General features: G+C 37.5%; 1 protein-coding gene across 5 annotated transcripts in view; it reads left to right on the top strand.

The window, feature by feature from the left end:
• IQCB1 (IQ motif containing B1) overlaps positions 1–14,133 on the top strand; it is a 46,875-nt gene that overhangs the window by 12,943 nt on the left and 19,799 nt on the right. For all 5 annotated transcript variants that reach the window (XM_024769247.1, XM_024769248.1, XM_024769244.1 and 2 more), the window contains exons 6-7: positions 6,086–6,179; positions 11,095–11,194. In XM_024769247.1, the coding sequence (XP_024625015.1) occupies positions 6,086–6,179; positions 11,095–11,194 (194 nt within the window). The remainder of the gene's footprint in view (positions 1–6,085; positions 6,180–11,094; positions 11,195–14,133) is intronic.

Raw genomic sequence — 14,133 nt, 5'->3', positions numbered from 1 at the left:
TGTGGATTTGTCATATATGGCCTTTATTACGTTGAGGTAGGTTCCCTCTATGCCCACTTTCTGGAGAGTTTTTATCATAAATCGGTGTTGAATTTTTTCGAAAGCTTTTTCTGCATCTATTGAGATGCAGAAAGGTTAGGTTGTTTGAGATTTTTCTTGTTTCTTGAGGTATGATTGTATTGCTATAAACTTCTTTCTTAGAACTGCTTTTGCTGCGTCCCATAGGTTTTGGGTCATCGTGTTTTCATTGTCATTTGTTTCTAGGTATTTTTTTGATTTCCTCTTTGATTTCTTCAGTGATCTCTTGGTTATTTAGTAGCATATTGTTTAGCCTCCATGTGTTTGTATTTTTTACAATTTTTTTTTACTGTAATTGATATCTAGTCTCATAGCATTGTGGTCGGAAAAGATACTTGATATGATTTCAATTTTCTTAAATTTACTGAGTCTTGATTTGCGACCTGAGGTATGATCTGTCCTGGAGAATGTTCCATGTGCACTTGAGAAGAAAGTGTATTCTGTTGTTTCTGGATGGAATGTCCTATAAATATCAATTAAGTCCATCTGGTCTAATATGTCATTTAAAGCTTGTGTTTCCTTATTTATTTCATTTTGGATGATCTGTCCATTGGTGAAAGTGGGGTGTTAAAGTCCCCTACTATTATTGTTTTACTGTTGATTTCCCCTTTTATGGCTGTTAGCATTTGCCTTATGTGTTGAGGTGCTCCTATGTTGGGTGCATAAATATTTACAATTGTTATATCTTTTTCCTGGATTGTTTCCTTGATCATTATGTAGTGTCCTTCTTTGTCTCTTGTAATAGTCTTTATTTTAAAGTCTGTTTTGTCTGATATGAGTATTGCTATTCCAGCTTTCTTTTGCTTTCCATTTGCATGGAACATCTTTTTCCATCCCCTAACTTTCAGTCTGTATGTGTCCCTAGGTCTGAAGTGAGTCTCTTGTAGGCAGAATATATACGGGTTTTGTTTTTGTATCCATTGAGCCAGTCTGTGTCTTTTGGTTGGAGCATTTAATCCATTTACTTTTAAGGTAATTATCGACATGTATGTTCCTATTACCATTTTCTTAATTGTTTTGCATGTGTTTTTTGTAAGTCTTTTCCTTCTCTTGTGTTTCCTGCCTAGAGAAATTCCTTTAGCATTTGTTGTAAAGCTGGTTTGGTGGTGCTGAATTCTCTTAACTTTTGCTTGTCTGCAAAGTTTTTAACTTCTTCATCAAATCTGAATGAGATCCTTGCTGGGTAGAGTAATCTTGGTTGTATGTTTTTCCTTATCATCACTTTAAATATGTCTTGTCTTTCCCTTCTGGCTTGCAGAGTTTCTGCTGAAAGATCAGCTGTTAACCTTATGGGGATTCCCTTGTATGTTTTTTGTTGCTTTTCCCTTGCTGCTTTTAATATTTTTTCTTTGTATTTAATTTTTGGTAGTTTGATTAATATGTGTCTTGGCATGTTTTTCCTTTGATTTATCCTGTATGGGACTCTGTGCTTCCTGGACTTGATTGACTATTTCGTTTCCCATGTTATGGAAGTTTTCAACTATAATCTCTTCAAATATTTTCTCAGACCCTTTCTTTTTCTCTTCTTCTTCTGGGACCCCTATAATTCAAATGTTGGTGTGTTTAATGTTGTCCCAGAGTTCTCTGAGACTCTCCTGAGTTCTTTTCATTCTTTTTTCTTTATTCTGCTCTGCGGCAGTTATTTCCACTATTCTATCTTCCAGGTCACTTATCTGTTCTTCTGCCTCAGTTATTCTGTTATTGATTCCTTCTAGAGTATTTTTAATTTCATTTATTGCGGTGTTCATCATTGTTTGTTTGCTCTTTAGTTCTTCTGTGTCCTTATTGAACGTTTCTTCTGTTTTCTCCATTCTATTTCTGAGATTTTGGATCATCTTTACTGTCATTACTCTGAATTCTTTATCAGGTAGACTGCCTATTTCCTCTTAATTTGTTTGGTCTGGTGGGGTTTTACCTTGCTCCTTCATCTGCTACATATTTCTCTGTCTTCTCATTTTGTTTAACTTCTGGTGTTTGTGGTCTCCTTTTCACAGGCTGCAGGTTCGTAGTTCCCGTTATTTATGGTGTCTGCCCCCAGTGGGTGAGGTTGGTTCAGTGGCTGTGTAGGCTCCCTGGTGGAGGGGACTGGTGCCTGTTCTGCTGGGTGAGGCTGGATCTTGTCCTTCTGGTGGGCAGGGCCGTGTCTAGTGGTGTTTTTTGGGGTGTCTGTGAACTTATTATGACTTTAGACAGCCTCTCTGCTAATGAGTGGGGTTGTGTTCCTGTCTTGCTAGTTGTTTGGCATGGGGCATCCAGCACTGGAGCTTGCTGGCTGTTGTATGGAGCTGGGTCTTAGTGTTGAGATGGAGATCTCTGAGAGCTCTTACTGATTGGTGTCATGTGGAGCCTGGACGTCTCTGGTGGTCCAGTGTCCTGGACTTGGCTCTCCCACCTCGGAGGCTCAGGCCTAACACCTGGCCAGAGCACCAAGACCCTGCCAGCTGCATGGCTCAGAAGAAAAGGAAGGAAAAAAAACAACAGAAAAAAATGAACAGATAGAACCCCAAATCAAATGGTAAAAGCAAAACTATACAGACAAAATCACAAAAAGAAACACACACACACACTGATAAAAAGAAAACAAACAAAAACAAACAACAACAAAAACGAACAGACAGAACCCTTGGACAAATGGTAAAAGCAAACCTAAACCGACAATAATCACAGAAAGTAACATATATACACACACTCCCAAAAAGAGAAAAAAGGAAAAAAAATTTTTTTAAATAAAAATAAAATAAAAAGGAAGAGAGTAACCAAACTAATAAACAAATCCACCAATGATAACAAGCACTAAAAACTAAGATAAACCTAAACCCAAAAACAAATCAGACGCAGAAAGCAAACCCCATGTCTATAGTTGCTCCGAAGTCCACTGCCTCAATTTTGGGAACATTCATTTTCTATTCCTGTATTCCAAACATGCAGGTTTATCATGTTGATTGTGGGGATTTAATCCACTGCTTCTGAGGCTGCACAGAGAAATTTCCCTTTCTCTTCTTTGTTTGTACAGCTCCTGGGGTTCAGCTTTGGTTTTGGCCCCACCTCTGTGTGTAAGTGCCTCTCAAGCATCTGTTCCCCGCCCAGACAGGAGGGGGTTAAAGCAGCAGCTGATTAGGGCTTTCTTGCTCACTCAGGCCAGGGAGAGGGAGGGGTACAGTAGTCATAATTGGAATGCGGGAGAGGCCAGTATGACATTGCAACAGCCTCAGGTGTGCTGTGTGTTCTCCCAGGGAAGTTTTCCCTGGATCATGGGACCCTGGCAGTGGCATGCTACACAGCCTCCCAGGGAGGGTGTGAGTAGTGACCTGCCCTTGCACGTAGGATTCTTGGTGACAGCAGCGGCAGTGTTAGCGGTACATGCCCATCTCTGGGGTCCAAGCTGACAGTCGTGGCTCATGCCCATCTCTGGAGCTCGCTTAGGCAGTGATCTGCTGTCTCTGGGCACACGGAGCAGGAATCCCCTCTCCTTGCGCACCCTGAAACAATGGTCTCTTGCCTCTTAGGCAGGTTCAGACTCTTTCCCAGACTCCCTCCTGGCTAGCTATGGGGCACTAGCCCCCTTCAGGCTGACTTCACGCAGCCAACCCCAGTCCTCTCCCTGGCATCTGACCTCCGAAGCCTGAGCCTTAGCTTGCAGCCCCCACCCGCCTTGGCGGGTGAGCAGACAAGCCTCTCAGGCTGGTAAGTGCTGGTTGGCACCGATCCTCTGTGCAGGAATCTCTCCGCTTTGCCCTCCGCACCCCTGTCGCTGCACTCTCCTTCGTGGCTCTGAAGCTTCCCCCCGGTCACCCCCTGTCCCCGACAGTGAAGGGGCTTCCTAGTGTGTGGAAACTTTTCCTCCTTCACATCTCCCTCCCAGAGGTGCAGGTCCTGTCCCTATTCTTTTGTCTCTGTTTTTTCTTTTTTCTTTTGCCCTACCCAGGTACGTGGGGATTTTCTTGCCTTTTGGGAGGTCTGAGGTCTTCTGCCAGCGTTCAGTAGGTGTTCTGTAGTCATTGTTCCACATGTAGATGTATTTTTGATGTATTTGTGGGGAGGAAGGTGATCTCCCCGTCTTACTCCTCCACTATCTTGAAGGTCCCTGCACTTGTTTGTTGATGGGTTATCATGGCAGTGGGAAGCACAGAAAAAGTTAATTATCAGCACAGACTGAAATGGAACAATTTGGACTTTGGTTTAAAATTAATTAAAATTCTGTTTCTACTGTTAAAAAAAGAAAAAACTGAATTTTTTTTCAGAATTATTATTATTTTTAACATCTTTATTGGAGTATAATTGCTTTACAATGGTGTGTTAGTTTCTGCTTTATAACAAAGTGAATCAGTTACACATATACATATGTTCCCATATCTCTTCCCTCTTGCGTCTCCCTCCCTCCCACCCTCCCTATCCCACTGCTCTAGGTGGTCACAAACCACCTAGCTGATCTCCCTGTGCTATGCAGCTGTTTCCCACTAGCTATCTGTTTTACATTTGGTAGTGTATATATGTCCATTTATCTATTAGTTCTATCTACCTAGTTGTTTCCCAATTATATATATATTTTTTAATTAGTTAGCAGGTAGGTAGTAGAGCACATGGTGGGACATACACAGGGTATTATGGCCTAAACTGCAAACTCGTTAAAATATGCATACACATATACATATATACGTGCATCATACACACACACACACACACACACACACACACACACACGCATATATATTAGGTTGGCCAGAAAGTTCATTTGGGTTTTTCATAACATGTTACAGAAAAACCTGAATGAACTTTTTGGCCAACCCAATATATGTATTTTATATGTAAGAATAGGAAAATAACTGCCAGAATTTTGTAGTGACTTAAGGGTAAATTTTGTTAACCAGTCTCAGAGGCCATGAATTTGTGGGTGATATTATCTAATGGGTTTTTAAAGGAAAGTAGTAAGTATAGGAGCCCAGCACTATACCTCGAGTTTGGCAGCAATGAAGATTACTGTGCCCTTTATTTCAGTGAAACTGGCTAAGGCAGTTTATTGGACTAAAGGGATTCTTGATCTAATGTGACACTTCTTTCTTTTTTGATTGTTGGTATATTTGTTAGTATACATCTATTTAAGCACCTATCTAACCCTGAGGAAGAAAATACTTTCATTTTTATGAAGAGTAACCGTAGCAGCCATGTTTTTGCTGTTGTCATTACTTTTAGGCCACAGTACATTCATGACATGGATAAGATAAATGGCCTTTATACAACTTTCCACTAAAATTATGTGGCCAGTAAGACAGAATTGTGAATGTAATCTGTTTCTTATTTCCCATTGTGACACATACTCTAATGTAGAATAATTTCTCACCGTACTTTCCAGAAGGAAAGAAGCAGAAAAAATTGTCATTTATTTATTGGATAAATATTGATTGAACATTCACTGTGTGTCAGAACTGTTTTAGACACTGGGTGTATAGTGGAGAGCTAAATAACATGGTCTCTGCCTTCATGGAGTCATAGAGTAGAAGCTGCAACTGAAATGCACTAATAATAATGCTTTGTATGTTGACACCTACATTTGCATATTGCAGTGATTTTCAACCCTGGCTACATAAACAAATCACACACCTAACCTTGTAAAGAGTCAGAGGTCCAGACTTTTAACTTTGGAGATTCAGATTTCAGTATGTTTGGACTAAAGCCTGTGCACAGGGATATTTTTTAAAACTCCACAGATGATTCTTATGTATAGCTGGTATGGAAAAATCCTAGTGTATCAACTTGTAGTTCTTATACTACGTATATTGTCCCATTTGACCTCTGGATAGCAACCATTTCTGTTAAGTAGAGTAGGTATTACTAGCCTGTTACCACAGTTTTATAAATTAAGAAACTAAAAGCTACAAGATCATGTACCTCATAAATAGCTGAGATAGATGCAGAAACCAGGTCCTGTGACTCTTCAGAGAGAAGTCTATTCTTTTATTAATTAAAACAATTACAGAAAAGTCAATTGGTTTTTTTTGTGTGTGTTAAGGGTGAAGAAAAAGATGCATTACTACACTTTTTTGAAATTGTGACTGATTCTCTCTTCTGGCTATTGGGAGGACATGTTCAACTCATCCAGAATGGTAAGAAAAAAGATTTTTTAATTGATAGTCATTGTAGAGTCACCTGCTAACAGTCTGATTGTTTTTTTTTCTAAAAATAAATACCTCATTAACTACAGATAACCACAGTTAAATGAAACCACACTGAAATAACCCCACACACAAAAAGTAAAAGCACATTTGGATGTTCCAGCTTTAAATAGACAACATCAACAATGTGGATATTACATTAAGTGGAAAATTGCTAAAATATAACTTTCTCCTTAGTTTTTTCTATTTAGCAAATCTAAGATAAGGATTAATGATCTTAACAGTTTAGTCTAGGGAAAATCTTTTTTTTCCCCCAAAGATTACAGTTATATTTTAGACTTAGTATGATAGACATCCCTATGTACAGAGTATAGATATAATTTAACTCACAGCCTAACTATTAATGTAAGAGTAAGCTTTTATATAGTGATATTTTACTAAACTTGAAAGTTACTATATAGGATTTCTGTACTTATATTGAGCAATACAAATACATGTTAGTTTTATATTATGTTTCCTTAAGACTAAGAAAGTAAACTAATAATAATCATGACAACATTCTTACCTTCTTGAAAGATTGAATCTAAGAAAAATGTAATTATATAGGAATAATGTAAGAACATTAAAATTGAGCTGAATATTAATATTTTATTTTTTACTCTCAGAATTATGTATGTGCATAATTTAAAGAGTCGGATGGTTCCGTAAGAATTGTTTAAAAAATACACACAATCCCTGGCCCTCACACCTCACTCCAGTTCCCATTTTCTAAAGGCAACTACTTTTGATTAGTATAACTAATACTTTTGGTAGTTATATCCACGTAGAGCTAAGTAACATGCTTGAATACTTCTTTTAAAAATAAGCATTATCTATTCATTTCCCATTATAGAACAAATATTAGTATAAACTTCCCAACTTAAAGAACTATTTTATCAAAAATATAAAGTACTTAGCCACACTATAGTGAGATATTAAAGACCTAGTTAATGAGAGACAGTGAGAGAGAGAATACTTGAAAAATTTTTAAATATGCCATATTCCTTTTCAAAAATTATAACAAAAGTGACAGTACTCCTCAGATCAATCTGTAGATTTGAAACACCAATAAAGTAGGTATTAAAACTAAGTTAAACAATTGGATACAAAATTAGGATGTCCAGTAACCTTTTCTCTCAAAAGAACCACCTCCTTGGAGAAATGGCTGACTATATATAGGTATGAGTTAGAAAATATGCAAGATAAGCCAGAAGTATCTTGAATAACTAGATAAGAAGGAGGCAATCAAAGTCTGTTAGGATTCTGTGAAAAGGACTCAGGAGCCAACATAAGGAGGCTTCTACTAGCTAAAAATGGGAAATTTGAACAGTAATAATGGTAATAACTACAGTGGATTAAAACTCGTCAAATATAGTGAGATTATTAACTTTAACCTTTTATTATGGAAAGTAGAATAGTATAATGAACCCCTATGTACTCATCACTGAGCCTCAACAATTACCAACATTTTGCTAATCTTTTTTTAATATATTCCCATACCATTATTAATAAAAGTTACCATTAAAGTCTGCTAGGGGACCAGTTCATTTTGAAAACTGGTAAATGGAGAGTCCGGCATTTATACTGCCTTTTCTTACATATTGATGAGGAGAAACTTTTCTTTATAAACATATCCCAACTAATAAGTGAAAAGGGTATGATAGAATAGTGCCATTTTGCAACCTTTAGTGAATTATCCATCACTGTCAACACCTCAAAAGGAGAGACAACCAGATAATAAGTGCCTCATCATAACCTCACATATGACATGGATATGCCAGAAATTCAAACATGAATCATTTTGATCCTGGAGCTCCAACTACCAATTTATAGAAGGTCAGAGAAACATTAAATTATACCCCAGGAATGCAGTTAGCAAAGCTAGACTGTGGGAAACTCATAGGACAATTGACATAGTTTCGTCAATAAATAAATTGCAAGGGGGAAAAAAGGTAAAGTAGAAACCCATAGGTTAAAAGAAATTCGAAAGATAACCAGTTCCAATGTGTGACTCTTAATTGGATCTTGATTCAAATAAACTTTTAAAAATTCACACAAAGGGCTTCCCTGGTGGTGCAGTGGTTGAGAGTCCGCCTGCCGATGCAGGGGACATGGGTTCGTGCCCCGGTCTGGGAAGATCCCACATACCACGGAGCGGCTGGGCCTGTGAACCATGGCCACTGAGCCTGCGTGTCCGGAGCCTGTGCTCCGCAACAGGAGAGGCCACAACAGTGAGAGGCCCGCATACGGCAAAAAAAAAAAAAATTCACACAAAAAGTGGAAATGGGAGGACTGACTGGATATTTGATAAAATCAGGGAATCGTGATTATTTAGGTTAGATAATGGTTATGTTTTATTTTTTAATAATTCATATGTTTGGGGAATATGTGTTGAAATACTTGTGGATAAAATGATTTGATGTCTTAGATTTGCTTTCAAATAAAATGGGAGGCAGGAAGTAGATGGGATAGGTGAAACAAGATTGTTGGTGAGTTGATCACTGTTAAAGTTGAGTGACTGGTACATGCAGGGTCATTATACTGTTCTCTCTACTCTTACATATGTTTGAAACTTTAATTGTAAAAAGTTAATTAAAGAAAGAAATGGGCAGAAGTATCAGTTTTAGTTTGGGGGACCAAATAGTTATCTGACTGCACTTGAAAAACATAATAGAGGCTCCAAAAATAAGTTATATAATAATATAAGACAAATAGTATAAAAAATAAAGTAGAATAACTTTAATAAATTATCATAATTTTTCCAATATAGAAAAAAGGTATATACACACTAGATACTATATGATTTCAGTGAATTCAAAGTTAATTAAAGAGTTGTTAATGAAACATCTTTAAGTAGACAAAAATGGAAAAATACACTTATCCCAGCTACAGAGGAGAATTATTTTGCTATTAAAGAATAGAAAATTAGAAGCCATAAAAATATTTAATAGTAGTGGTATTGTGTTTTGAAGTTGTTAAACATTAAAAAAGAATGGTATCTGGTGAAATACTGGATTATATAAATAGAAATGAAGAACAGTAGTTAGTATGTGAAAGAAATCAAATATGTTCCCTCAGGAAACTGAAAGAGGAAAAGAGGAAAGTTGTTTTGTAGAAGCTAGGGTAGTGTTCACAGAGCTGCCTTGCCAACATACCTGATCCCACTTTAATTAAAATTCTGAGGGGCTTCCCTGGTGGCGCAGTGGTTAAGAATCCACCTGCCAATGCAGGGGACACGGGTTCAATCCCTGTTCCGAGAATATCCCACGTGCCACGGAGCAACTAAACCTGTGTGCCACAACTACTGAGCCTGCGCTCTACAGCCCGTGCGCCACAACTACTGAAGCCTGCACACCTAGAGCCCATGCTCCACAACAAGAGAAGCCACTGCAATGAGAAGCCTGAACACCGCAATGAAGAGTAGCCCCCGCTCACCGCAACTAGAGAAAGCCCGTGCACAGCAACAAAGACCCAACACAGCCAAAAATAAATAAATTTATTTTTTATCCTGGTGGCGCAGTGGTTAAGAATCCACCTGCCAATGCAGGGGACACGGGTTCAATCCCTGTTCCGAGAATATCCCACGTGCCACGGAGCAACTAAACCTGTGTGCCACAACTACTGAGCCTGCGCTCTACAGCCCGTGCGCCACAACTACTGAAGCCTGCACACCTAGAGCCCATGCTCCACAACAAGAGAAGCCACTGCAATGAGAAGCCTGAACACCGCAATGAAGAGTAGCCCCCGCTCACCGCAACTAGAGAAAGCCCGTGCACAGCAACAAAGACCCAACACAGCCAAAAATAAATAAATTTATTTTTTTAAAAAATTCTGATCAGTTAGTGAAGAAAGGACTATAAACTGACACTTACTTGGAACCTACACTGTTCTAGGACATTTTACAGTAGTCTGTGAAAGAGCTGTTATTTTTAGCTTTATAGAGGCAGAAATAGATGTTCTGAGAGGTTAAACGACTTGCGTAAGCATCCAGTGCCAAGTCTTCATAACTGGCTGCTCAGAACCTAAAAATTATAAACCAATACAAACAAATATTCTTCTGGGTAATTAATGATTTATTATTATTTAAGGTAAGATATTAGCAAACATGATACATTATATAACAATTAAATTTTTAAGGACATGAGCCACTGATTACAGTCATCTGTGCCATTGCTATTCCTTCACATTCTCTTTTTTTCACAGAAAATTTGGTTTTCTTCACTGAACTCACTGCTAGAAAAGGAGATTCAGTTTTAGGATTTTATATTTTACTTTTAATTTAAGGGGAGATAACAGTAGATTCTTAGCTTAGTATTTCTTTATTTTTCTTTTAATTTATTTTTGGCTGCATTGGGTCTTCATGCTTTCTCTAATTGCAGCTAGCGGGGGCTACTACTCTTCGTTGCAGTGCATGGGCTTCTCATTGCGGTGGCTTTCTTGTTGCGGAGCACGGGCTCTAGGTGCATAGGCTTCAGTATTTGTGGCACGCGAGCTCAGTAGTTGTGGCTCGTGGGCTCTAGAGTGCAGGCTCAGTAGTTGTGGCTCATGGGCTTAGTTGCTCTGTGGCATGTGGGATCTTCCCAGACCAGTGATGGAACCTATGTCCCTTACATTGGCAGGCACATTCTTAACCACTGCGCCACCAGGGAAGTCCCATCTTAGCTTAGTATTTCTTTATTTGTAACTGTCCATAAAAATGGGATAGCTATCTATTATAGTTATTGAAACTATTCTAGAAAATCTTTACTGCAAAGTATATAAAGGCAGGAAGTTTAACAAATGATTATGCTTTGGCTTGGTTTTGAAAGGGCAAGTAAATACTAATTGTATCATCATAGAATCTTAATCTTATTTTCTCTTCCTTTAGTACTGCGAAGTGATCATTTCTTGCACTTACTACAAACTGACAATGTTCAGGTAGGATCTACGGTCATGACCATGCTACAGAACATACTACAGATCAACAGGTAACTTGGCCTTACAAAATATGTAGAATTTTTTTATTTGTGATCAGAAGCATTACCAATTTTATTCCAATTTTCCTAAAATCTTCGATTGCATATGACTTGTACATGGCATTTTAAAAGCTCTATTATTACTATTGTATTTCAGAAAAAAATGGATGTAAAATACTGTAAAAGACTGGAAATTTGTTATCAAATTTGTATCTTATCTTAGAGCTTAAGAAGATTTTAATCCAAATCGCAGGCTTAGAGAAGAAAAATTACTGTGATATCTGAAGGAAAATATTGGGATCACAATAAAAAATATTTAATCATATATTTATTTAGCAAACTGCAAGCGTAGTATTTGCCAGGTGCTATAGAAGGGCATAAAAGAAGTAACAGGCAATTTTCCCAGGTTAAAATAGAAAGGCAGAGTAAACACTGTTGAAATCATTGATTCTTTCAGTTCAATATGGATTTGTTAAGCATCTACTATACATGCCAAGTATTTGTCTGTCATTGGATTTACAAAATTGATTAAGATATGAACCTTGTCTTCAAATAGCTTACAGTATAGTGGAAGAGACTAACACATAAGGACAATTACATTACAGTGTAATAAGTTACCATGTTTAAGGGTACACAAGTATTAGAGGAGCTCCTAAACCAAACTGAGGGGGGGCTACTTCCTGGAGAAGGTTAACACCTGAGATGAAACTTTACGGATAAGAAATTAACCAGGGAGGAAGAAGAGAAAACAGTATTTCTAGGCAGAGGTAACAATATAAGCAAGTGCACACAGGTAAGAAACAACATGCAGAGGGTGAAAAGTAGGCTAGAGTTTATAAGACAGGATACCATAGAGAGCTACACAAAGAGAGAACCCCAGAGATCTGCAGAGTTCCCTACAAGTTTTCAGTAGAGTACTGATCAGCATATGCGTTTGAGGAAACTATCCAATGTCGTGGAAAACAGTAATCCAGAAGGATTAAAAGGAGCAGTACCAGAAACGCGGAGCCAAGAATACTGACTGATTCCGGCAGCCAAACTGGAAAACTACGTGAAAAATGGAGCACTGAGAGTACTCAGGATGGTTTCATCCTAGTAGTGAGGGATAATAGCACTAGACTGAGCACCATTCTGGATCATCCAAACAAAATGAAAGCAAGATCTGAAAGGATCAAATTGTTTCCAAGCAACTTAACCACATCTGGTTATTGAAACTGCCTACATCTTAAAATTTTCTTTATTTGTAAAGTAATACAAAGGCAGGAAGTTTAGCAGAAATGGTCATACTTTGATTTGACTTTAAAAGGATGAGAAAATCAAACTTGTGCCATGATAGAATCTCTGCTTTGCTTTTTTTTTTCCCCTCTTCCTTTAGTAATACAAAGTAATAATTTCTGCAAACTGATGATGTTCAGATAGGATCTACAATCATAACTATGTATAAAATTCTAGGAAATGTAAATTAATTTATAGTGACAGAAAGCAGATCAGTGGTTGCCTGGGTATAAGGTGCCAGGGAAGGTAAGAAGGGAGGGATTACAGTGAAACAAAAGGAAGCTTTGATGGGTGATGGGTATGTTCATTATCTTGATTGTGATGAGGAAATGTCAGAACTTACCAAATTGTACATTTAAATGTGTGCAGTTTGTTGTATATCAATTATACTTTAATGAAGCTGGTCAAAATAAAAAATCATCAGGTCTTCATGAGCATTTTGTTACGGAGTAAAATAAAGGATGCATTCAGGTATGACACCAAGTTTTCTATAATGGATAATAGACAGTGGTATAGCCAAAACAAATTCAATATTGGTTATGTCCAACATAGGTAGATATTTTCAGCAGACAGAGAAATAAGAGTCCATGCAAAGACTTGTACACCAATGTTTATAGCAGCTTTATCTGTAACACCCAAAGACAAGACAATTTAAATGTCCACTGACAAGTGAATGTGACTTCTGGAAGAGATCTGGACTAGAACTGTGGACTTATGAGTTAGCCTAAAAATGATAGTTAAAAACATGAGAGAAGATGGAAAATATGAATAGACTGAGAAAAGAAATGGGCTGAAAATGGAATCCTGGGGAGTAACCTTTAAGGGGTATATTGGGGAAGGGGAGCCCACAAAGAAGACTGAGAAAGAATGGTCAAAAATCTGTAAGTAGAGGATGGAAGAGGATCAGAAGAACATTTTATCACAGAAGCTGAATGGTAGAGAATATCAGGCATAACCTTTACGGTTACTTTTTCTACTGGATAAAAGTCATTTATATTGTTGTTGAGTAAGAATCTCTTTGCATTGTTCTCAGATAATAATCATTGCCATTATTTGCTTTCTACAAGCCAACATCTACTTTTACAGAATTGCAAAATATCCTAATCAGTAGTAAATGGATAATCAAAGGTACACACCCCTAGAAAATCACATACTCCTTGGTGGGGTGAGTAAAAGAACACCCAGTAATCCCTTTTGACTATTTTGATGTTTCAGGTAATTTTTCATGACATCAGTAATGCAACATGAGGTTGTTAGTGTAATAAAGGAATACTAAAAGAAAAAGTTCCTTCTATATTAAGTACATGATAATTGAATTCCTATAACATGTTTGTCTTCGTACATCATTAAGCAGTGAACCATGTACTTAATGTCCTGTGATCTTCCTCTTATTATTGCCTTGAAGCTTTTGAACCATCTATTTACTATTTTGCACATTTATCTTTCCTCCAGTATTTGATTGCAAGTTTCTTTGTCAACTTTGTATTCCTTACTTTACCTAGCATGGTGCCTTATAGTAAGAATTCAATTAATTGATTTAATGTGATGTATTTTTGGAACTAAGCTATCTGCTTAAACTATTGGTTATCTTCATGGATCAGGCCATAGGCATTAACTTGCTGCACCTGTAATGTTTAATTTTTTGTGATACTTATGTGTCGTTTAGTAACAGTACT

Source organism: Neophocaena asiaeorientalis, unplaced genomic scaffold (genome assembly GCF_003031525.2).
Source record: "Neophocaena asiaeorientalis asiaeorientalis breed wild unplaced genomic scaffold, Neophocaena_asiaeorientalis_V1.1 scaffold671, whole genome shotgun sequence".
Classification (NCBI taxonomy): domain Eukaryota; kingdom Metazoa; phylum Chordata; class Mammalia; order Artiodactyla; family Phocoenidae; genus Neophocaena; species Neophocaena asiaeorientalis.
Note: the sequence above shows the minus strand (reverse complement) of the source record. Positions and strands in the feature narration are given on the sequence as shown.